This window comes from Pollicipes pollicipes, unplaced genomic scaffold, assembly GCF_011947565.3.
Source record: "Pollicipes pollicipes isolate AB1234 unplaced genomic scaffold, Ppol_2.1 Scaffold_6138;HRSCAF=7277_pilon_pilon_pilon, whole genome shotgun sequence".
NCBI classification, from domain to species: domain Eukaryota; kingdom Metazoa; phylum Arthropoda; class Thecostraca; order Pollicipedomorpha; family Pollicipedidae; genus Pollicipes; species Pollicipes pollicipes.
Window position 1 is genome coordinate 1,906,020 of NW_023596818.1, and position 25,004 is coordinate 1,931,023.

The 25,004-nt window shown below is 59.6% G+C and overlaps 1 protein-coding gene across 1 annotated transcript; it reads left to right on the forward strand.

Moving 5' to 3' along the window:
* LOC119106048 (hydrocephalus-inducing protein homolog) lies at window positions 1-23,930 on the forward strand. Its single transcript, XM_037229644.1, has 27 exons — window positions 1-191; window positions 691-879; window positions 2,085-2,209; window positions 2,894-3,073; window positions 3,963-4,122; window positions 4,618-4,813; window positions 5,254-5,384; window positions 6,904-7,000; window positions 7,231-7,400; window positions 7,822-7,903; window positions 8,334-8,450; window positions 9,777-9,899; window positions 10,082-10,228; window positions 11,059-11,228; window positions 11,607-11,739; window positions 12,523-12,668; window positions 12,985-13,132; window positions 13,675-13,838; window positions 14,354-14,424; window positions 15,414-15,502; window positions 15,814-15,940; window positions 16,557-16,666; window positions 17,480-17,704; window positions 20,358-20,507; window positions 20,894-21,051; window positions 22,459-22,639; window positions 23,444-23,930. The coding sequence occupies exons 1-27, from the start codon at window positions 43-45 to the stop codon at window positions 23,606-23,608; spliced, it is 3,903 nt and encodes a 1,300-aa protein (XP_037085539.1). The 5' UTR covers window positions 1-42; the 3' UTR covers window positions 23,609-23,930.
* Window positions 23,931-25,004: the final 1,074 nt, after the last annotated feature.

Consider the following 25,004-nt stretch of genomic DNA (forward strand, 5'->3'; position numbering starts at 1 on the left):
TCGGACCGCACCGACGGCGGTGCCAGCAGCTTCCTGCAGCTGATGAGCCGGCGCATCGACGAGCTGGCCGACTACGTGCCGTTCATCGTGGAGCCGAGCAGCGGGGCGGTGCCGCCCGGCCAGTCGGCCGTCTTCAGCGTCCAGTTCGCGCCACTCGACGTGCAGGAGTTCAGGGCCACCCTGCGCTGCAGGTGCGCCGCGGTCCGGCCGCCGCCAGGCGCTCCCGACTCGTCACGCGAGACGCTCGGTGCCGCGCACAGACTGGCGGCGCGTGCTCTGGTGGCACGTGCTCTGGTGCTTGTGACGTTGATATTTACTCTGAAGTGTCAGGATTAATATTGCACCGCATCTCAACGATCTTAGACGGCTCTCAAAGTGCAGCTGCCCTGGCAAAGTGAATATGCGTCGTGAGTCTAGTTCATGTCACGTACTTTCCTGCGGATGTGTTGCTGATACTTTTGTATCGTCGTCACTAGCGTGCGTTGTGCTAGTGCTAGCGTTGCGTCGTTCAGCACTGCGCCCTCGTTTTCCCTTGTCACAATGCTTAGGTTTACTCATGCGCGCGATGGATTGTCGCCAACACCTCCGGCACCGACTAACGCGATGGTGCCGACAAAACACTTCAAGCCGTGGGTCTCGAACGTACCGCTGCCACTCCTGACACGTCTGCCGACGGCGCCCGGCCGACAGCATCCCGCACCTGCCGGAGGAGACGGCTGCGCCGGAGGTCAGTCTGTGGGGCCGCGGCGTGCTGCCCGTCTGCCACTTCGACCTGGAGGCGACGGGCTGCCAGGAGGGGCCCGGCTCGTCCGCGCCCGACGACTGCGACCTGCGCCTCGTGCAGATCAGCGCCGTCGGCCTGAACCGGAAGGTGGCCAGGTGAGCTGGTGGGAGCGCCGCTGACGCCGGAGAGCGGGCGGAGCGTCGGTGTCGGCTCTCCGGCTCGCGATGCGCCGTGCACGTCCGAGGTCGCGGCCTGCCGATGTATGAGAGCGATGCTGCGGCTGCTCGCGGGCCCGCTCCCGACGACACGGCGCCGTGCAGCAGGTCCCTGGTCGCCGTGAGAGACGAGCGGCCACCGCGCTCGTGCCAGTCTTCGCGGGGCAATACAGCATCAGTAGTCTAAATCTGAAGCTTCTGTCTTCCAGTACCTCGCTCACGCCGACACCCACTCCGCACAGCAATGTCCACATGCACGACCAGCATTAGCAGCAGGCTTCGAATACTCTTAGTCTTCTGAGTGTAATGGATCCTCTGAATCGAGTGAACATATTCGGCAGCATACACCTTGAACACCTTGTGAACACCTTATATGCTATCTTCAAACGGAAATTATCCCTACCACGTGGTGGGGAAATGATGGCTGATTAAACAATAAGAAACGTTGGTAAAAGTGTACGATGGTGGGGGGGGGGGGGGGGGGGCGCTAGTAGGCTGGACCGATGAAACAGGACTGGGTCTCATGTAAGGACTGCATTGTTGGACGCTGTGCATGCCTTGCACGGGAAACATCGAAAACGATGCTTGTTATTTACTGACAGCTTTGCTCGTACACTAATCACACCAGTGATAACAGTCCACTCACATGTATGGGTCAGGTTTCCTTGTGTGATGTGGAGACATCACGATTTTTGCATTCCCCTCGCGCATGTTTGGCAGGAGCGAGTCGGATGTTCAATGTGTAATGATCGATGGGATGGTCCGCGCAAGACACTGAGAGTAACTCTTAAGAGAAGCATCGAATCACATGACTAATGCTGATAGTCTGCTGGGGAAACCAAGAAGCCACCGCCTGAGTCTCCGCCAGACGAGATGGCTTGACTTGAGTTGCGTATTTCCTTTGCTGGTTTTTATCTTGACACCCTGGCTGGAGCGACGATGGTCCCAGTAGCTGCGCAGTTCCGATAATCAGACGCGGCTAGTCATGCGGCGCGGGCTATCCAGGCCGACGTCGCAGCGAAGATGCGCGGTCGGCGGCTAGCGCCGACGGCCGGTCACTGCGTGTCTAACGCGACGCAGAGCGGGCTGTGCCAGAGACCGCCGGTGCCGGCGCTCTCTCCCCTGACGGCGTCCCCGCGCCGCAGGACCTTCAGCGTCATTAACCCGACGGAGCGCAGCTGGCACTACACGCTCGTCGGCGGCGACGGCGCCGGGCCGCCGCGCGTCGGCTCGTTCGGCTGCTCCAACCGGTCGGGAGTGGTCCACGCAGGTGACGGGGCCGGCCGGCGCTCAGCGCGCAGCGGCTGCCGGGCCGGGCCGGCGGCGCGCTCCGCCGCCAGGGCGCTCTGGCATCGGGGCTTCGTCGGTGTTGTCACAGGGTACCCGTTTATGCTCGATTTTAACAAACTTCATTACGCGCACCCTTGCTGTGAGCAGACAGGTCTTGTAGCAATGGGGTGGCTACTGAGGTGAAACCTGAGCATATCAGCGAACGATCAGGAGTGAGACGATCAGGAGCAGGGACTCACGCGCCTGGGGTCTTCACGAGGGCAGCTGTCGGTTGGATATCGATCAGTGTCAGCTCGCGGCAGCGGACCCCTGGGGCTGCCGTGGAAGCGCTGGCCAGTAAAAATCCCTTGGCTGTAACAGTAGCGTGCATGTTTGGCTTTGTAAGCGATTGGACGCCAACAAACCCCCTATACATACATATATATATATATATATATATATATATATATATATGTATATATATTCTTATGCGGCATGGTAAATGAACTTCACATCATCTTGGTAGATGTTCGTTGGCATCATGTACTGAAAGCAAAGTAGTGAGTCCCATAAAGCTTTCTTACACCCACATTGCTTTGACTAAACGTGTTGACTGCTACTTGTTCGCGTCTACGTGGCGTGTTAACCACGGCTGTGTGTGTGTGTGTGTGTGTGTGTGCGGCAGGCCAGCGGGCACGGATCACGTTCGAGTTCTTCCCTCGCTCGGAGGGCACGTGCGAGTCGCGCTGGCAGTTTGTGGTGCGGGAGCACGAGCTGACCGTGCAGCTGCTGCTGGTGGGCACTGCCCGCGAGCCGGCCATCTACCCCAGCCAGCCGCTGGTGCAGCTGCCAGCCGTGCTGACGGGTGAGGAGACGGTCAGGTCGGCCGCGCCAGCGCAGCTGGGCTCAGGTCACCGCGCAGGTACGCGCCAGGTCACCCGAGAGGGCGCAGGACGGCTCAGGTCACCGCGCAGGTACGCGTCAGGTCACCCGAGAGGACGCAGGACGGCTCAGGTCACCGCGCAGGTACGCGCCACGTTAGGTCACCCGAGAGGGCGCAGGACAGCTCACGTCATCTGCACCGACAGGTGGGCTGAGGCGCCGGCGCTAGCACAGGTCACCTTAGGCCATCTGCTGTAGCGTGTCAATGGAAATACAAAGGCAAGAAATGCTGTGAAAATCTATGCATGGCCCTAACATGCATGCAATCCGAAAGAAGGCGATAAAATAGGTTGACTATCCCTATCCCTACCATCCTCATCTACACGCTGACGCCAACACCGACCCCGTCTTTGAAGAACTATTGACATTACGCCGTTACCTGCATTGTGGATAGATACGAGTCTGCTTATAGTCCCCTGAGGATAGGTCCATGAAGCTCAACGTAGAGCCACGGAGCTTGTTTCAGAAAGAGGGCCATACCTTCACACAATGGCGGGTAAAACCGCTGTGTAGTTCCGTTCGGAAAGGAGCGAGTGAATGCTCCTGTGGACCAACTCAGGCCTCTGCCAAGCATTTTGCCAAAATTTGTCTTGTGCTGGGGTGCCAGGATTAGAACATTCGGTGATATGTACTGGAGGAGGCGTCGCACCTGGATTCCGTAGCAGTGAGCAGTGGTGCCGATCCGCGCCCATGCTACAGAGCAAAGGGCCGCCCAGCTGTCAGCCAGCCGGACGGGCGAGCGCCGCCGACGGTGCAGCGTTGGGAGCTGCGCTCACCACCCCGCTGATGCGCCCACGCCCGTCTGGCGGCAGGAATGTCATCGCACGGCTCGCTCTGTCTGGTGAACGAGGAGGAGACGGCGCTGCGCTACCAGCTGGACCTGGACTCGTGCTACTCAGCCAACCAGGCGCTGCGCCTGAACGTGCAGCCGATAGAAGGCCTGGTGCCCGCCAAGGGGGTGGCCAACCTCAGGTAAGGCGAGCACAACTCGGGGGAGGGGGAAAGGTGCTGTAAGAGCGATAGACGGCTCTCAAATGTGATTGGAGACAGTGCTTATCCATTTCTTTTTTGCGACTCGCACAGCAGGGGTGAATGGTGTGGGGTCACGTAGGTGTTGAAGGTTGCGTGCAGTCCGCACTTGGCAATAAAAGTAGAACGCCAGGAAACAGAGAGCCGTTGATGCAGCGCACACTACACCGACCCACTGTGCGCCGGCCGCGCGCCGGCTGTTCACCGCCGGCCAGGATGCGCCGCGTACAGATCACCCCGCGTGCCTCGCACCCCACACTCTGTCCGCGCCCGCCATCCGGCTGTTCAGCGCCGGCCAGGACGTGCCGCGTACTGATCACCCCGCGTGCCTCGCACCCCACACTCTGTCCGCGCCCGGCTGTTCAGCGCCGGCCGGGACGTGCCGCGTACAGATCACCCCGCGTGCCCCGCACCCCACACGCTGCCCGCGCCCGCCAGCCTGCAGTTCAGCGCGCCGGCCGACGGCGAGGCCGAGTTCAGGCTGCGCTTCCACGTGGAGTCGCGACCGTCGGGCGTGCTGGTCACGGTGCGCGCCGAGGGCTACACGCTGTGCGCCGAGGCCACGCTGCAGGAGGTGCGGGGCCGCGGCCGAGCGCTCAGCGCCACCGCCGTCAACCAGCTCGACCTCGGCCTGGTGAGTGGGTGCGCAGGGCGTGCGGCCGGGGTCCCGTATGTGCACAGCGCACGGGAGCTCGGCTCCGCAGGTGCACACTGGCACCGGACTACATTGTAGTCGCTTTAGTGGACTGGATCACTGTAAACTGGGCCATGTTACGACGAATGGATTGATGCGCTGGGGCATGCAAAACATTTTTACAACGCATTCACAACAGTGTGATCTCTAACATGCCTTACAACGACTCGTGCCTCTCAAATGTTACTGTCACTGCAATGATGAATCGTCCGGACCGTGGATTATGCAGGATATCATTTTAAAGGGACCCAAAAATGACGCGTCGGAGTGATGACACCAACTCCCACACCTTCGCCGCGCTCGCACAACCATCGCCTTAGTGGCGTCCCCTCAGCGACGGCTCGGACGGCCGACTAACGCTGGCCGCGCGCACCGCTCAGATTCCTTGCCGGGACACTGTGTTCCGGACTGTCGAGGTGACCAACACGGGCGGCTACCCGTTCACCCTCGAGATGGAAAACGGCACCGAGGCGCCGCCGCCGCGCACCACCGTCACTCTCTGGCCGGACAGGTGAGACTGGACAACCCTCTGGCCGGACAGGTGAGACTGGACAACCCTCTGGCCGGACAGGTGAGACTGGACAACCCTCTGGCTGGACAGGTGAGACTGGACAACCCTCTGGCTGGACAGGTGAGACTGGACAACCCTCTGGCTGGACAGGTGAGACTGGACAACCCTCTGGCCGGACAGGTGAGACTGGACAACCCTCTGGCTGGACAGGTGAGACTGGACAACCCTCTGGCTAGACAGGTGAGACTGGGCCACTCTCTGGCCGGACAGATGAGACTGGACCACCTCTCCCCTCCCGGATAGGCGAGATTGAGCCATTCTCTGGCCGGACTGGTGATATTAGACCACACTCTGTCCAAACAGGTGATGCGGGGCCATCCTCCTGGACAGGCGATGCTGGGCTAATTTGCGGCTGGTGAGCTGGTACCGGGTCACCCTCCGCCCGACCACGTGACGCCCTGATCACTCTCCTCCGCACAAGTGGCGTTGGATCACCCTTTCTCCGAGCAGGTGTGCACGGAGCGTCGTCTCTCCCAATAAGTGTTACTGAGACACCCGATTCCCGAACAGTTGCCAACATACTTTACCCTGTCACCGGACATGTGGTACTGGGTAACCCTTTCCCATTACAGGTGAAACTTGCAGGCTGTGATGGAATATCGCCCGGTTGGCTGTATAAGTTAAGAGACGCGATATTGGGGTCTGCCATGCATACACCGCCCCTGGTTGAGAATACACCGGCCGACAAAGACACCGACTTTGGTGGAAAATACACCGACGGACCGATGCACCGACCTTGGCTGAGAATACACCGACCGACCGATCGACCTACACACCGACCTTAGATGAGAATACACCGATCGACCGCCACGCCGACCTTGGCTGAGAATACACCGACCGACCGACACACCGACTTTGGTTGAGATTACACCGACCGACCGACACACCGACCTTGGCTGGGGATGTACCGACCGACCGATCGACCGATACATCGACCTTGGCTGAAGATGTACCGACCGACCGATCGACCGACACACCGACCTTGGCTGAGGATTTACCGACCGATCGACCGACACACCGACCTTGGCTGAGGATATACGGACAGACCGGTCGACCGACACACCGACGTTGGCTGAGAATACACCGACCGACTAATACACCGGCCTTGGCTGATGATAAACCGACCGACTGATCGACCGATACACCGGCCTTGGCTGATAACATACTGACCGACCGACACACCGACCTTGAAGTAGGAATAGAAGTGCTCTTCGGGCATAGAAGGAGAACATAGTGAAAAGGACCTGGTTTTGGATTCATTCAAAACTCTTCACGAGGTGTGAAGTTGGTCTGACGAATCTTTCCTAGTTATCGCATCCAACTGAGTGTAGGCAACTGGCTTAGTACTTCACCTTAGCAATGGTATGCATCAAGTGAGTGATCAATTGTTCTGCTAATGTCGTGCGATTTTTGAACGACGTTTGCGAAGGATAACACCGGTACTATGCCGTTTTATCAGCAGGGAGCTGGTGGAGCCCAGGAAGCGCATCACCTGCAAAGTTGGTGTGTCCTGCGCCTCTAAGATCAAATTTTCAAACATCAAGATACTGATCAAGGTGGGTGAGTAGAGAGTATCGCACCAAGGCATGACGTAGCCACAACATCGTCACAGTTTGCCTGTTGCGTCTGACGCGTCTCATGCGTCACTGCACTCATGACTGGCCCTTGAGCCGTGCTGTAGCGGCTCGTGCTGCCCTTCCCGCCCGTGACACGCGTGCGGACTGTGACGCCCCGCGCCGGCCGCCGGCGCCGCCGCTGACTGCTGTCGCGCCGGCCCGTGCCGCAGGTGGTGAACGGCCCGTCCTTCGTGCTGCTGGTGCGCGGCGCGGCCGAGCCGCCCAACGTGACCTACTCGTTCACGTCCCTGGACCTGGGGCCCTGCTTCCTGCATCAGGAGGGCATGCCGGCCATCGTGTCGGAGCTGAAGCTGGAGAACCGGGACCGACAGCCGGTCAGGTGAGCCGGCCGGCGGAGGCGGCCCCGGCGTCGCGGCGAGGGCGCCGCAGCCGCTTGGCCCGGGGGTCGAGTGCGCTGGCATTGCGAGTGGAAGTGGTGTTCAGCTGTTTGTGATCGAAGGCGTGGACGCGTTGGAGATCGTGTTATGAATGCCGGCTGCAAGAAAATAACGGGACGTTTGCTACGGGTTTTGTCATCAGCGGCCTCTGAACACTGTTTGGATTTACGCCCATGAGCGCAATGCACGGAAGATGCGCTCCAGTTTTTGTTGCGATAGCAGAGGGTGCCCGGCAGCGGTGAACGGCGTACCAACATCCCGTCAAAACGCAATTAATCAATTACACTAGGCTGAAGGAGTTCAGGGGTGGCATATTTGTCGAACATAAACAGCTGCCAATGTAAGAATTGTCACGTATTTCAGCATCGGGGTGGAGCACGAGGACGTGCCGTTCCTCCAGATCGACTTCAAGCAGGCGGTGGTGGCGCCGTCGGACAAAGTGACGGTACGCTTGTGGCGAACCGACAACGTGCATTGCATCACCGAGTTCAGTGACTGATATCCTTTATCGCTTTCCCTTTTTCCCTGATCCCAAACCATCTTCTCCAGAGGTCAGTATCTCGCAACGTCGGTCACATCCGTGTATTTGGCCCTCCCGGATGGTCCGGCATTTCTTCATGTTATTGCGCTTGCCCAACACTCAACCAGACAACCTCAGACTGGTTGCTCGCACTGGGTCCATTACGTAATTGGAGTGCCCCGGAATCCACCGCGCCCGGCCGTGGTGACCCAGGTGACCTGTGACCAGTGGCCGGGTCCTGTACCGGACCGCTGCTCCTGCGCTGCGCGCGCCGAGCGGCGGGGGCGGCGCCGCTGGCCCTCAGCTCCCCCGCCTGCCGCCGCCTGACGCGAGCGCCTGCTCCGCCGCCGGGCAGGTGCCGATCGTGTTCGTGCCGCTGGAGGCCAAGAGGTACCGCCAGCTGGTCAACGTCGTCGTCAACGGCCAGGTGCACAAGACGATCCCCGTGTGCGGCGAAGGAATCCGCTTCCAGGTACTGCCTGGCACCCGCCCCCGGCGAGCGCCGCCTCCGGCTGCCGCCTCGTGCCGTGGCCTGCAGTGGACTGGCCTCCGGCCGTGTCAAGTCGCTCAACATTTCCTAGCAAGTGGAGTGTGCCGTGGTTTATAATGGCTCGGAGGTGCCGTGCAACTTATTTCACGTTTTCATGTTTTCCCCATTTTGAAGCTCAGTAGTGAACGGCTAAGGCTGGTGCAGCTCCCACGGTCTGTCCCGACTGCCAGCTGCCCCTTCCGGCCCGTCCCGTCTCGTTCCATGCGACCCTGACATGAGCAAGAGAGGTCTGGAGCTTCTGGATTTCCTCTTGAGATGGGAGTTCTTATGCTGATCATAATCAACCTTCCATATACCACGTTAAAGTGTTACTAAGCAAGCGTTGGTTACTTCGCTCCTAGTCGTGAGTGAAAACGGTTAAGCCAAAATAATATTTGAAAACGAATGCAAGCGAAGGTAGAAAATGACCCGAATCTGTGCAGGCACTGCGATCAGAATTCAACGAGATCATTAGTCGCTTAAGATCTCACATATTGACACCCGACACGCTTTGTTACCACGATGGAGAAGAGTTGCGCGAAACATGGGTTTGCAGCGGCATCACAAACTAACGCTCATTGTTTATGAGCATGAGACCAATTTACGTGCTAGGCATTCAAACGTACAGCCACAATTCATCGGGCTCCTCGTCTCTAAAAGATTGACCAACGTGCCTATGTTAAACGGGAGATCGAGGAAGATGTCGCATGTTTTTTATTGAGCCCATAGAGTGTTACCCTATATTGGTTGCTAACATGTGGGCGCAAGCTGAATGGTTAATGATCTTGATATTTATTTAACAGTGTCTGCACAGATGCGGAGTATGCGCTGCATTCACGTGTCCCAGTTTTAGGATGTGTTTTTTATTTATTTTTTGCTTAACTTTCTTCACTCGTGACTACGGACACTGCCTCAAAACATCGAGGTTTGTCAATATAACCAGTGTTTGCGCGATGACGCCGCTTAACCGGGGCCTCCCGGTCTGTTGAAGGCCGATTATTGTCATTGTGCGATATTGTCATACTGTCAAACATATTGTCAAAGTGCGACTACCAATTGTCCTGTCCTGTGTGGCCCTGTCCTGTCCTGTCCTGTCCTGTCCTGTCCTGTCCTGTCTTGTCTTGTCCTGTCCTGTCCTGTCCTGTCCTGGCTTGCCCTGCCCTACCCTACCCTGTCCTGTCCTGTCCTGTCCTGACCGGCCCTGTCCTGTCCTGTCCTGTCCTGGCTGTGCCCTGACACGTCCGTGACCTGCCCGGCCTGGATGGGCAGGTGGAGGTGGCTGACCCGGAGCACAGGCGTCTGGTGCTCGGTTCGTTCCGGGCCGGCCAGCGGCTGCAGCGCTCCGTCACAGTCGTCAACCGCGCCGACGCCGCCGTCCGCTGCAAGTTCCAGGTGGGCCGTGGGCCGTGGGCCGCGGGCACGACGCCGGCAGGTGGAGAGCGGGCTGGGATAGCGGGCACCGGGCTGGAGAGCGCGACGGACGGGGCTGTGCGGTGTTCGCGAAGAGGCGCCGCCCGGCCTCTCCCGCTCCTAACGTCAGTCTGTGCCGGTCTGACCTGACCTGGTGCCCGCAGCTGAGCTGCAGCTCGCCGGGCCTGCAGAACCTGGCGACGCCGGTGCTGCGGCTGCGGCCATCCGAGGCCGAACTGCGGCCGCGCTCCACGCTCCTGCTGGAGCTGCAGTGCTTCTCCAAGACGCGGCTGGCCTGGTTCCAGGAGGAGGTGGGCACTGCGCTCCAGAGCGCCCGGGGCTGGACTGGGGCGAGGCCGAGACGGAGGCGTAGAGTACAATGTGGCCGAGGCGGAAGGGAGGAAAGAGCTAGGGTCTGACCAAAATGTGACTTACTATAGCCCCTCAACGGTGAGCCGCACTGCACCTCTCGCTGAGTGCTCGGGTGGCTGCACCCACGGACTACCGACGGGCTGCAGACTGGACGCGACGTCGGGTGTTTCGCCAGGTTGCCTTGGTCCTTGTGCAATAAGTTGATGACGGCAGCTTTGGATGCTTGCCTTGGGCATCATGCCGTGCCATACCGCGCCGTGCCATACCGCGCCGCGCCGTGCCGTGCCGTGCCGTGCCGTGCCGTGCCGTGTCGTGTCGTGTTATGTCGTGTCGTATCGTGTCGTGTCGTGTCGTGTCGTGTCGTGTCGTGTCGTGTCGTGTCGTGTTATGTCGTGTCGTATCGTGTGATGTCGTACCGTGCCGTGCTGTGCCGTGTCGTGCCATGCCACGCCGTGTCGTGCCGTCGTGTCCTAGGGGAGACAGGAGTCCAGAGCAGAGGTGTGCTCGCCGCCAGACAATCCATACGTCTGTGCCCACAGCCCGACTCTCACCGCTGACGTCACCGTTCGCACAGCGTGTCAACCAATCACGTAACTCAGCCTTGCCGTGGCACCCGCGCGCTCCGTCCCGGGGCGGCGACTGGCGAATGCCGGCTGACCGACCGCACGCAACATGCGTGCCGCCCCTTTGATGACAGACAGGCTCAGACTGGCAGTCGGTACCTGACATGCATGCAATGTCCTGGTGAACGGCGTGGTGTCACCCGCAGGTCCGGATGAGCGCCCTGGGCCTGACACACACCCTGATGACGCTCGAGGGCACGTGCCAGGGCATGGAGTTCCACCTGGACGTGCCTAACCTGTCGTTCGGCGCCGTGGCCGCCTATTCCAAGCTCGCGCGCAACGTCTGTGTCATCAACAGCGGCGACATCGGAGCCAGGTTAGCGGCCGGAGCGGCCAGCTCAGCAGGAGCACTTATCACGTGCATGCTTAACCCGCACAAGGTGGACGGGAGTCAATCAACTAGGTTTAGCGGCAATTCAGTAAGTGGAGCACAATGCGGAAGGACCTTCCGTGGTGCAAGTGTCACCAGAGTCGCGCACGCGCTGGGACACGCCTAGCATCAGCGCCTGCCTCCGCGGTTTAACCTATAAATGTGCGCGGGCCGTTGCCGAACCTCGCCGTCGGACTGGCGGTCGCACCTGCTGCGTGTCTCCTGTCCGCACGGCCGCGGTGACCTGGGTGGCGGCCTGCCCTGCCAGCGAGAGTCCGTCCCCGGGCCGAGCGTGACCGCAGCGTGTGCCGGTGCGCGGCGCAGGTTCCGCTGGCCGGTGGAGCCGCTGCAGCCGGAGTTCGCGGTGCGGCCGCTGCACGGCTACGCGGCGCCCAGGTCGCGCGTCGTCTGCGAGGTGACGCTGCAGCCGCGCGAGCTCAGCAGCGTCATCAAGAAGGTGAGCGGCGAGCGGCGGCCGCGCCCGCTCGGGCGTACAGGGGACCGCGCACGTCCAGCCGGCGCTGCGGTAATGGCCGGTCAGATCCCGGACGGGCTGGCGGGGTCTGTGCGACTCTGGTGAGCTCCACAGCTGTCTGTTGTACTGAACATGTGGTTTGATGCGGTGGTGAAGAATTCCGCACGCCCATGGCGGCTGCGATGGGATATGTGCCGTGTACTGGTTCAACGAAGTTTGATGACACGCTGTTGTTGATTGCGGTCTTGTTTATGTCAAACAGTTCAAACTATATAGTTTCCGAAGTCCTATTTCATCACTCAGCGAACTTTGCTGGGTGATTTTGGCGGCCAGCTTGCTATTGATGACAGGTGTGGTGCTGACGGCGCCGTACCCTCAGTCTGATACTGATGACAGGTGTGATACTTACGGTCTGACACTGATGATAGTTGGGATGCTGATGGTACCGTGCCCGCAGCCTGACACTGATGACAGGTGTGATGCTGACGGCGCCGTACCCTCAGCCTAACACTGATGACAGGTGTGATGCTTACGGTTTGACACTGATGATAGCTGTGATGCTGACGGTGTCATGCCCTCAGCCTGACACTGATGACAGGTGTGATGCTGATGGCGCCGTACCCTCAGCCTGACACTGATTACAGGTGTGATGCTGACGGTGCCGTGCCCTCAGTGTGGCACTGATGACAGGTGTGATGCTGACGGTGCCGTGCCCTCAGCGTGGCACTGATGACAGGCATGATACTGACGGTGCCGTGCCCTCAGGGCGTCACGTGCGAGGTGGAGAACTACGGCAGCCTACCTCTGACGCTGACGGGCGCATGTGTTCCCGTCACCACCGCCAAAGAGCCGCTGCAGTTCCTGGCTGCGGTTCGCGGCGAGGACGTGCGCTCCATACAGATACCTAACAAGTGAGCCATCGTCTTACTGCTGCGGACATTTCTGCAGCTCTAGCGGCCTCAGGGAGTCTTTGACTATTTCAGTCAGAAGGAAACAAGTCGAAGTCAATTTGGACGGGAACCTAGCGTCCGCAGCATAGCATGCGGCGTAGTGTTGCCGGCACACATTCACAGCGCGAGCGCCGTGAGGCGGGCGATCGTGGCGCCCTTTTGGACACTTGTTACAGTAAGCCAGCAGCTTCGTGGTGGCAGTGCTAAGTAATAAAGATGCAGCCGCTGGCAGAGCGATGGCCATGTGACGCCATACGTGTGCGTGCCCGGTGGCCAGGACCAACACCGCCTGGGAGGTGGTGCCGGTGGTGTCGGGCGAGTTCTGGCGCGGTCAGGAGGTGCTCAGCGTGGCGGCCCAGTCTGTCGGCGCCTACGCCCTCACCTACCGTCCGATGGTGATGACGCCGCCCGGCCAGAAACACACGGTACGCACCGCTCACGGGGGGGGGGGGGGGGGGCGGCGGACACAAGGGAGACGGGCCGCTGAAGAGGCCTGTCATAGGCGAGGCTTGTAACAGGCCAGACTGGCGACAGGCTAGACTGGTGACAGGTTAAATTGGCGACAGGCTAGACTGGTGATGGACTAGACTGGTGACAGGTTAGACTGGTGATGGACCAGACTGGTGACAGGTTGGGCTGGTGATAGGCTGGATTGGTGATAGGTTAGACAGGTGACAGGCTAGACTGGTTACGGATAGGATTGCAAGTTATGGAGTCGCGATATAGCTCAGAAATCCTGATATGAAACCGCAAATTAACGTAAGACAGTGTCATACCGGGTTTCCATAATAATCGCAGCCAGTGGCGCCCCCTTTCACCGAAATCCCTGGATCGGGACTCATTGCAGCAAATTGCGTGACAATCACGCGCCACGCGTGTCGAGCCAGAGCGGTGCGGGCGCGCGCGCGCGCGCTGGTGCCGTGAGGTGACCGCGTCCAGCCCCTGAGTCGAGCCGCGTGCGCGCCAGGGCTCGGTGTTCCTGGCGCTGCCGGACGGCTCCGCGCTGCTGCACGGTCTGGTGGGCAGCGCCGACCCGCCGCAGCCGGCCGGCCGCCTCTCCAGCGACATCGCCAGCAAGACGACCCACGCCCAGACGGTGGACGTGCAGAACTGGCTGGCCGAGTCGCAGAGGTACGCCGGCCCGCGCCGCGGCGGCCACCGCGGCCGCGCCACGAGCTCAGGGGCGCTGCAGCTGATCACACTGGATCGGGAGCTGGCTGTGGCCTGAGCTGCTCAGTCATGGACAGGGGTGCACGAATGTAGGAGTCCCGCCTGTACTCAGTTGTGTAACATATTGATATGTGCGTGACGACATGTTGAAAATGAAAGGTTCCTGGTGTACACGTAAACATAGGGCGATCGAGAACATGCCATGTTCGCTTACCACAGACAAAATGTTTTGCGTACCTGCAAAGGGCTAAATTCGGTTTTGGGTGAAAAAATACTTTTGCTCTCCCCGCTCTGTGAAATTGTTCGTGAGCCCCTGGTCGTGGATCACGCAATGTGATTGGTTTTGTGTTGTCTCCATTACGCGTGAGATGCTGTGCGGGAGCCAAGACCGTGTAAATGGAAGGGGTCTTCTCACAGAGGGTTGAATAATGACCGACGACTGAGGCGCCTGTTGACGGCTGTCGCCGCTGGCGCAGGTTCTCGGCCCGGGCTGAGGTGGTACGCAGCGAAAAGGACAAGACGGACCTCTCCAGTGTTGGTCTGAACGGTACGCCAGACGCCTCCTCGCCTCAGATCGGGCTGGGGTTGATCTCGAGACCCTGTAGCGTGTGCCGTGTGCCGCTCGGCTGGGCCAGCTGTCGGATTAGGGCGGTGGTGAGGCTGAACCTTGCTTTCGACATTGCGTGCCCGCGCCTTTAACTCAGTGATGGTCAGAGTGGGTGAGCTCTGCTTGAGCCTTTAGTTAACATCGGGTTGGAGTCAGAGTGCTTCTCTGGTGTCCCACGTAGTGAACCGGCTGTCTCCTTCCCCGGCTTACTCGAAAAACGGCGCATGGCTTCGGAGGAAGCCTGACATATTTCGTTGCTGACTCCTTATGTGCGTTAGTTTAGTGTACCATAACTGTACGATTTCCCGCTTTCGTGTTCAGTTTCAGTAAACTAGGATCAGCAGTTCGACTGTGACACTTGCGGGTTAGGCGTGGCTCGATTAAGCGCATGCTCAAAAAACATGGAGGTCTTTCTCATGTGGCGCCGAGCGGCCAGTAGGCCACTGCCCGGAACGCCTCCCTCTTCGTTGAAAGTAGCTAGGTATGCGCCGCGCACAGTCTCGACGGGCAGTCTCTCGCAGCGCCTGCCAGGCGGTCACCCGGGACCATAATCCCTGTCACCAGGTGGCAGGGCTAGGGACTACCCATAGCGTGAACGCAGCTTCGCGATTTTTCTTGCGGCGGGTGGGTTATGGGCAGGGACAAATGGCCAAGCCTACCCCTAACACACTACTACGGATGGCCCTCCGGATTCGAACCGCTCTCTTCCCAAAGTTGTAAGGGGGCCTGGGACCCCTCCCCCATGAAATAAGGGGAGAAAGCTGTGTGCAAAAAAAAAATCACTGAACGAACTCCCACACCCCCCACCCCCTCCCTTTTCGGGAGGGGGTGGGGGGTGGGTGGGAGAGAAACACCCGGTGCAGAGCAGACCGCTGGCCAAAGCCGATGCTGGTCGCGCAAGCAATGTACGTTACCGTGTCGTGCTGCAGGCCTGGACTTCCTGGACGTGCCGGCGCTGGCCACAGTCCCGTACACGCTGAACGTCTACTGCTACAAGGAGGGCACCTTCCACGTCAAGGTAGGCGCGCGCGGCCCTGGCCCGACCGCCGCCGGTAGGCGGGCCGGCCAGCTTGATTTATCTCGCCCATGGGATAATTCGGGTGAAGGACTTGTATGGCGACAGTCCGTGTCGCATGTGCTCGGTGTCTGTACGAAAGATTGGGCCGTGATGCGGCCTTCAGCATTGACGCGTCCGTTCACTCGGCTGACACTGACCGGAGTGGCGAGGAAGTGAGTAGCGACCCGCCGCGGCCACCTATCGTCGGTGGACCGTACTGAAGGTTTAGCCGCCAGGGCCGCCCCCTCACCAGCCCGCCTGGACTGCCGCAGCTGACGTTCACCAACGACGCGAGCGGCGAGTACCTGTTCTACGAGCTCAGCTACCGGGTGGCCAAGACGCACGAGCGGCGCCGCGTCGAGCTGCACACGGTGGTGCGCAGGGCCGTGGCCCACTCCGGTATGTGGCTTACGCCGCCACTGTGCGCCGGGCGGCCGGGTGTGGGCGCCGCCGGTGGCGGGTGTGGCCGCTCTGCAGGCGGTCAGCGGTGGGGTGTGGGCGCCGCCGGTGGTGGGTGTGGCCGCTCTGGAGGCGGGCCGGGTGTGGGTGCCGCTGGTGGCGGGTGTGTCCGCTGCGGAGGCGGTCAGCGGCCGGGGTGCTGGATCAAGCGGCGGTCCCTAGATGCTCGGCGAAGGTGGCGGTGACGGATATCAAGTGAGCGGAAACAACGCCCAGGATGTATTTGCTGGCGAAACGCTCAGAATGTATTTACTGGGAAGGGGCTCTGTATGCTAGCGATGGTCTGTAATGATCTGTTAGCGGTACTCTTGCTGTGTGATGTTCACTGCGGTCTTTGTCAGATTCAGGAGGAGGTACGCCTCTCGATGGCTTGCTGACCGCATCTACGTGGTATGGCTGCCTTCGCGGTGTTCGCAGGCTCAGAAGAGGCAATGCCTCCTCTGTGACTCCTTAACCGCATACACATCGGCGTGTTCGAGAAGTGGCTGCAGTATGTTGTCGGCGGTCGGCCGCAGCGGCGTGCCGACGGCGCCGGCACGGCTCTCTCCTGTTGCAGTGGTTCTGGAGCGACCGCTGGAGTCGCCCATGACCTGCCAGGTGACCTGCAACATGAACGAGCTGATCCTCGGCCACCACGGCACGCTCCACTTCCCGGCCGGCCAGGAGGTCGGTCGGGTCGGGTCGGGTCGGGTCGGGTCGGGTCGGGTCGGGTCGGGTCGGGTCGGGCCAGGCCGGGCCAGGCCGCCACGGCACGGGGCCGCGCGCCGCCGCCGGCCACACAGTCGGGGGCGGGGTCGGCGCCCTGCACGGGATGCAGGGCTCCCAGACCGGGCATCCAGTCCTTCTGTCATTTGCCGAGGGTGGTCCACGCTCGGCAGCCTTCGCTCCGTCTCGGACGCGGCTTTCGGGCGTGGAGTTCGGCCCGATCGTCACCAGACAGGCGCCTTCGGCAGACCCTTTGGCAGACCCGGCGGCTTTGTTGTACCGCGTGGCGATATTGGCTGGTTCACGATGGAACTGTTCAGTGGACCTTGACTGGAGCGCGTCCCGAACGCCACCAGTCGTGAGTACTGAGCGCGAGTGCGACGCAGGCGCCGCGTGCCGAGTAAAGAGGGCACCGGCGAGACGGCACTACCGGCGGAAGGTGGCGTACCGAATGACCTTAACAGCCAATATGTCGCACTTGCGCTCAATACTTTGATAGCCTTGGTAGGACGAACAGACCTTACTAAGACGAAGCAGCGACCGCAACAACAAGTGTGGTCCATGACGAAATTAAACTAGTGACGCTGTCCCACAGCCGTACCGTCATCACTGACAAAAAGCAGATAGTGTTGTGGGGGCATCAGCGTCATGGGCGCCTGTTTCTGACGAACACCAAACCCGCGGACAATGACTTCCTGCGTGGCTCGTAGGTCTGCGCGTGTGCGCGTGCGTGCGTGCGTGGCAGTCCGTTTGACGGGCCGGCGTCGGCGGCAGGCACGCGTGGCATTCGAGTGTCTGCCGCTGCGAGAGGGCAGCAGCGAGGCACCGCTGGACGTGCACAGCCAGGAGATGGGCACGTACGGGTTCGAGGTGCAGGTGACGGCACGGCCGGCGCCGCTGGCCGGCACCGTCCAGCTCAGCTGTCCGCTCGGGCAGAGCGTCACGCGCCAGGTCAAGTTCACCAACTTCAGCCGCACCCGCGCCGAGTACGCCACTCAGGTGAGCAGGGAGGCACGGGGCGGGCAGGGCGACGGGAGAGAGGTCATAGAGGTCAGCAGGGACGGGGTCACCCGCACCGAGTACGTCACTCAGGTGAGCAGGGAGGTACGGAGCGGGCAGGGCGGCGGGAGCCAGGTCATGAAGGTCAGCAGGGACCAGTAGGTCGTGGAAGCCAGGGTAAAAGCCCCGGTGTTTTTACTTTGCGTCCAGGAGATTAATTTTTCGAATGAGATGAATGTGTTATTTGTTTTCCGGTGAAAGACGTTAACAAAACTGATTGTTTATTGCGTTTGATGTGCTAGCACATCACTTTCAGATGAGGTGGGTACGAGGTAGTTCGTATACAGTTACCTATAAATATAAAGTAACCCGAAGGAACTTAGAATCTTTAAAGGCCGGCCAGCTAGACAAAATGTCCTTTCGTGAGAGGTTCAGAATCTTCAAATGAGAGGCCAAAGAACTCGAGCTTGAAGATCTGAACTTCAGTTGAAAGTGTTTCACTCGCGCATACTCACACCCGCATCATGCATTGAAGATTTATTCATTTCATGTAGAAGAAAGGAGTAATACTTGGGGACGTTTCGCTTAAAAAGCATGGCGATGATGGAGAGCATGCCTGTATATGTATATATAGCCAACCAGCTCCAGCCTGGCTGGGACCGAGCACGGTCTCAGCACGTAATATAACGGCGGGCGATTTCCCGAAAACCAAGCCTAATGTAATTATATCTGTCTATATATATATATATATATATATATATATAATGATTTCTTGACAGCTATTTTCTTGGCCGTTATGTATGTGTTAAGATACCTGGGTATCTGATCATTATGATACTGGGTAATCAACCCCTTCACGTGGACTGCCTGAGAAAACATAGTGTAGAGCATTACTGATCGGTTCGCATGGCTTCATGATGTGTCGGCAGTTTCATTTCATGGGTCTTTGCGCAAATTATGAGAGCAATATTAATGTATAACACACTCTAAATTGTTGTCTTAGCAACGGCATGGTTTAAAGAACATCATTACTAAATTCCTCCCGTCTGGGATCTCCCGAGATCGGATTGGTGGGCTTTCCTGTTAGCCAGCTCCAGCCTGGCTGGGACCGAGCACGGTCTCAGCACGTGATCAGCCATTCCAAGACGACGTGCCGCCCGGCCCAGCGGCGGATCCAGTTTGAAAGGCCGCAAACGGCGGGCGATTTCCCGAAAACCAAACCTAAAGAGTCCAAATATCCGCCCCTTGCCATTTTGGTGCTCGGCGGAAATCCATCCCAGATGTTCCGATCATGGGATCTTGCCCTGCGGCAGATCACTGTTATTATATTCCAAGAGCGCTGGACAGGAGAGACAGCCAATCGGCCGTTGAACAGTCTTCATGCACTTCGGCGATCGGAGAAGGGCTTACGTGCGTTGATAGCTAGTCAACAATTATTTACGCAATGGCTTCTTTAACTGCCTTATTGGACGACGCATGCTTGACTGTATCGTCCCCATTCCCAATCGCCAGTATGCGATGGGCAGTCGACTCGCGCCTTCTTGACAATCCGTAGGACATGGCACCTCAAGTGAAAGGGGCTTCCCTTCCCTTCAATTGTCAGTCATTCCATGTGTGGTTACTGAGTATTACTACTTAAGTATTTGGCAAGGAAAGAAATGCGACCAAGCGATGGTCCGGGGCATATAAAAAACGCGGTTTGTTTCTCCGTAGCAAGTCTTCAGTGGTGGAATTCGAGTACGTTGTGGAGATGTTTGTGAACTTGTAATACTATGTCCCTTGCGATCATTTAAATGAAGTCGTGGTCCGAGGAATCGAGCGCTAGATCACTGAGGATCGTGCAGGGCGAGGGTGGTTCACTATAAATATATCAGGGGGAGGGGGGGGGGGGGCGAAGAGTGTGCCAACTGAAACGAGGTGTTAAGCGGCACGAAGGCACGGCGACAGTCGCGCGAGCCTGGGTTCCGCGGGGTCTGATTCTCGATGAAGCGATATCTCACCAAATGTTCACGTGGGGTCGGCACGACTGTCCCCAATCAAGGCGCCGGCGCGCCCAGAGCCATCGGCATCGGCACCCCGACCCAAACTGTCCCCCGGGCTCTGCGGGCCCGTGCGGGGATCGGGAGTCGGCGATGCACGGCCGTCTCGTGCCCGCCGCCATGGTCACAGGTGGCCGACATATGGCTCTTATCCAAAGGACCAAACAGTATTCTGCCGTGGCACTAAGCCTAAAACGCTACCCAGTGAAAGCACCAATGGAAATACAATATCGCAGTGGAAGTAGCACCTGGCTACCACTGGGCGAGCTTTGCGTCCAAAACTTTGCAGAGTTGCTCAGTGCAAAGAGCAGCTTTTTGATAAGCGAAAGCACTAAGCGAACCTGGCAACATTCTAGGACTTAAACTATAAAATGACGTCTTCCCGGCATGCCCATCCATTATACGGATACACCGCACATAGGACGAAAACTATCCCATGCTGACATCAGATATGCGATAAACGTAAAATAAAAGACCCATCGGTCTGCGAGCGGGCAGCGCCGTCGTCAGCAGTGTAGCCCGGTGTCGGGCCGAGGTTCTGCCGTGGCGGACGGGGCCCTGGCGTGGCGTGCCGCGCGTGTTAGCGGCCGCCTCAGGTGTGTGCCGTGCGGCAGCTGGTGAGCCTGCAGCAGCTGTCTGATCCGGGCGAGCTGAGCCCCTCGCCAGAGCCGCCCACCCGACGCGTCCGCGGCTCGGCGCGCGCTGACCGCGACGACGACAAGCCCAAGACGTTCGCCGAACTGCTCAGCCAGATGCTGGCCAAGGTACGCCACCACGTGCTTGTCCAACTGCCCACCCACCCATGCTGTGCATCTGTCGTCCCCTAAAGGCCGCAATGCCTTGGCTTCGACCGTGAAAGCGAGATGAAGCCTCTGACATGTGATTTCCCCTACGCACTCGATGTTTCCATGTCTTGGCCACCGGACCGCGTCAGAAAAGCCACCGCGATGATATTCGACGTCACGGTACCGCCTCCACGCCTCGGGGCGAAGCAAACCGGTGGTGTAGCTGTCGGCGAGCGCTTTGAATGGAGGGCGTTTCGGCCAAGTTGCGTCGTGGTGGCGCCGTTACCTCGTCCCGGCGCGGCTCGTCAGCCGGTCCGAACGCGTCGCTTCTGGTCGGCTGCGTGGACGCTGGCGCGTGCTGGCAGGGCGACGGCAAGGAGCTGCAGGTGGACCGGTCGGTGAACACGCCGCCCGGCTGGCCCCAGGGCGTGGAGGCCAGCTTTGACCTGACCTACGAGCCAATCGACGTGTACAGCCTGGAGCGGGGAGTGGTGCTCAGCTCACCCCACGGCGGAGAGTACAGGTGACACACAGAGGGTCGGCTCCCCCTGGAGCGGGGAGTGGTGCTCAGCTCACCCCACGGCGGAGAGTACAGGTGACACACAGAGGGTCGGCTCCCCCTGGAGCGGGTATTGGTGCTCAGCTCACCCCACGGCGGAGAGTACAGGTGACACACAGAGGGTCGGCTCCCCTGGAGTGGGGAGTGGTGCTCAGCTCACCCCACGGCGGGGAGTACAGGTGACACACGGAGGGTCGGCTCCCCCTGGAGCGGGGAGTGGTGCTCAGCTCACCCCACGGCGGAGAGTACGGGTGACACGCAGTGGGTCGCCCCCCCCCCCCCCCCCCCCTGGAGCGGGGAGTGGTGCTCAGCCCACTCCACGGCGGAGAGTACAGGTGACACGCAGAGGGTCAGCTCCCCTGGAGCGGGGAGTGGTGCTCAGCTCACCCCACGGTGGAGAGTACAGGTGACACACAGAGGGTCGGCTCCCCTGGAGCGGGGAGTGGTGCTCAGCTCACCCCACGGCGGAGAGTACGGGTGACATGCAAAGGGTCGCCCCCTCCCCCCCCCCCCTGGAGCGGGGAGTGGTGCTCAGCCCACTCAACGGCAGAGAGTACAGGTGACACGCAGAGGGTCAGCTCCCCCAGGAGCGGGGAGTGGCGCTCAGCTCACCCCACGGCGGAGAATACAGGTGACACGCAGAGGGTCGGCTACCCCTGGAGCGGGGATTGGTGCTCAGCTCACCCCACGGCGGAGAGTACAGGTGACACACAGAGGGTCGGCTCCCCTGGAGCGGGGAGTGGTGCTCAGCTCACCCCACGGCGGAGAGTACAGGTGAGAGTACAGGTACGAGTACAGACGGACACCGAGTGGCTGATGTGGTGACACGTGGCGTGTTGGGATGTGTTGGTATTCGGAACGTGTCGTTTTATGGACACGTGGCAAACACAGCGCAAGGTTGGTTATGGTCAGCTGGCTGTCGGGTGGAGCAGCGAGCCGATCAGTGGCTAGCCGGCTAGCCGACTTTGTTAGTAGCTAACGACTAGGTTTTAAATATGGTGCGCAATAATTGGTTTTAGTATTGGGCGCAAGGTGGAAAATATACAATGAATCTCAAAGTAGCACAAATTCCCGAAAAAGAGGCAAGTTTCCAAAATCTCGGTAGACTTTAGGCCTGCCAGTTCTGGGAACGTTCACAAGGTCGTGCCTGTTAGCGAAATGGCCGGAATCACTCGGTTGGCATCTCGATGAATCAAAGCACAAACAGGCGCAAGTTCACGCCCTCGTTACGCACGCACGCACTCATGCAGTCGCACACACACATACTGCCGGACAAGCAGACACACGCACGCAACGTGTGCACTTCTCGGTTCGTCGTGAGGACTCTGCGCAGGAGGCCTGGCATGTGCCCGACGCCCCTTCAATGGTCAGGTTTGCCGTACACGGCACGTGCACGGCGCCCGAGCCGCAGGGACCGTTCAGCATCAAGACGGGCACAAACCTCGTCATACCGTTCAAGAACATCTTCCCGGCCACGGCGCAGTACTCGTACTATGTGGACTCGCCGTACTTCGCCATACAGAAGACGCCGGAAACCATCCGCGCCAAAAAGGTCCGTCCTGCTTTGCTTCGCGCCTTTCTCTTACTGCATCGCTTCGCGCCTTTCTCTTACTGCATTGCTTCGCGCCTTTCTCTTACTGCATTGCTTCGCGCCTTTCTCTTACTGCATTGCTTCGCGCCTTTCTCTTACTGCATTGCTTCGCGCCTTTCTCTTACTGCATTGCTTTGCGCTTTACTGTCCCGTAGCTAGATTTAGAGACCCCCTTCGTGAATCATTTGCATCCTGTTCTGGATTAGTAGACGCTTTATGCACCGGGAGGTCCGTTTTCGGAATAGGATACTCTGTTTTAGGTTAGCGATACCCTTAGCTGGATAATGGGATGGCCCCAACTAAAAAAATGCAGACCTGCGACGTTCATCTACTGGGATATGATGCACGTAACAGTTTGATAGGCAGGCACATGCCCTCGGTATCCCCCCCCCCCGCCCTCCCCGAGGACGCTGCGCAGGCCGGAAGTGCAGGAAGCCCCTCTGCGAGGCCCCACTATGTCCAGGGGCCCCTGGTAAATCCCGCCTCCAACTCAAAACCCTTGCCGCCGGCCCTGACTGAGAGTTATGCACTGTTCTATTCCCTGTGACAAAGTGGGTGCATGACTAATACTACAGCCGTCACGCATGCGTAGGTCTGCGCTGAATTTCTATTTTTTTCACGTGCATTAGTTATTCATATGAATAAGCAGCCGGATGTAAGCCACGCACGGCATTTCTGCTCACCTGACAGCCTTTGCAAGTGTGGCAGGCATACTCAGCCTGAACGGAGGCACCTCCTGTCATGCGCCTTCCCGCCGGCCGGCAGGAAATTCGCGTGACGGTGAGCTTCGACCAGAGCCGGGGACCTCCGGTGGAGCTGACTGCCAGCCGACCAATCACCGGCTGTCTGACCATCTCGGGCCCGTCGCTGCCGCGCGGCCTCACGCCCGCCTGGCGCTACTACCTACGTGGTCTGCCCGCCGACAAGTGACCGGCGGCGGCGCCGTGGCACGCAGGCGGCGGACCCCCCGACGAATCGAACGGCTCTTGCGGCGATAGCGGCGCGGAGGGGACACGATGAACCGACGCTGCGCTGGGTTGGTTCAGAGGTATTATTACGTTGTGGAGTCAGTGGGAAGCTATCCAGAACGTACAGCAGTGAGCGTGCAATATTGGGGCAGAGTAAATTTGGGGCAAATCGACTGTTTTGTGCAACTGAGCGAGGTTTGGCTGGCGTGAGCATCGTGTGCATGTCAAAACAAAAAGTTCCTGGGAAAAGGCAACGCATTAGACCGCGTGGGGTTGCCCGTACCACCGCTCAACAAATAAAGTATTCATGTCGGTGTCGTACTCACGTGGCGGTGTTGTTTTCTGTGGTCCGCGCGTGGACCGAGGAGAATCCAGATTGTGCTCCGTCGCCGTTTTGACGCCGAAGCGAGCTCTCCGTTACCTTTTCACGCAGTAGGCCCTGTATTATCGTGCGTGCCACTGGTCATCAGCTGATGATACGCCAGGCCGCCGACTTTGTAGCGAGTGAGGGCTGCAAGTGAGCATACGCCTTTTCCGTATATTTTACAACGCAGAATCGACTCATTAAGCTTTAATACCTACTGCAAAATGGATGGTTTTCCAACGCTGTGCCAGTTAAAAATAGTTTGAACGTCGACATCGGACTCCAACACAAGGTCAATTACTGTGGCACATCGAACGAAGTATGCTCTGTTCGGAAGTGCAACGTAAACACGGCCAAGGTCTTGATACACTTAGCGAAGCACAAATGACCGTAACGGACCACTGGTCAGGTAACCGGCATAACAGTCCCGCACTGCCGTCGCCCGTGAACGTCACCAGCCGCTTACGACTCGTCCTGGGTCGGGCAGCTGTGCTTTACCCACTGGCTGCCGCCGGCTCCACCGTCAGCTGCTGCAGCGGTTAGCGGGCGGCTGCCCCCTCAGCTGGCGGCGGCTCGAGCGCCAGCTGCTGCAGCTGCCGGTGTAAGCCGATGTCCTGCCGACCGGCCGGCCGCACCGTCACGCACACGAACAGGCCGCGGCCGTCCGGCCGGCCCACGCAGCGCACCCACTTGCCGGGCTGCAGAGCGCCGAGCGGCCGCTCCAGCTCGTAGAATACGCACTCTGTGCGGCCGCCGTCCGGCTCGCGCACGACAAACTGGCGCCGCGGCCCGCCGGCGGCCGGCGGCTGCTCCAGCCGCGCCAGCAGCACCGCCCAGCGGCTGGCGTCGGCCGGCAGCGGCGCCAGCCGGCTCAGGGTCGAGCACACCACCTTCGTGTCGGTGGTGAGGCGACGGGCGGGCGCCGCGAGCGACTCGGGGCGGGCGTCTCCGCCGGCCGGGTCCGGCAGAGCCATCAGTGGTGGGCGCAGCTGCT

Bases quoted from the DNA above. Each gene is read 5' to 3' on its own strand.
- LOC119106048 (XM_037229644.1), top strand. From the start codon at position 43: ATGAGCCGGCGCATCGACGAGCTGGCCGACTACGTGCCGTTCATCGTG. The intron at 880-2,084 runs GTGAGCTGGTGG...CCCGCGCCGCAG, and splicing joins CTGAACCGGAAGGTGGCCAG to GACCTTCAGCGTCATTAACC. The intron at 20,508-20,893 runs GTACGCCACCAC...GCGTGCTGGCAG, and splicing joins TCAGCCAGATGCTGGCCAAG to GGCGACGGCAAGGAGCTGCA.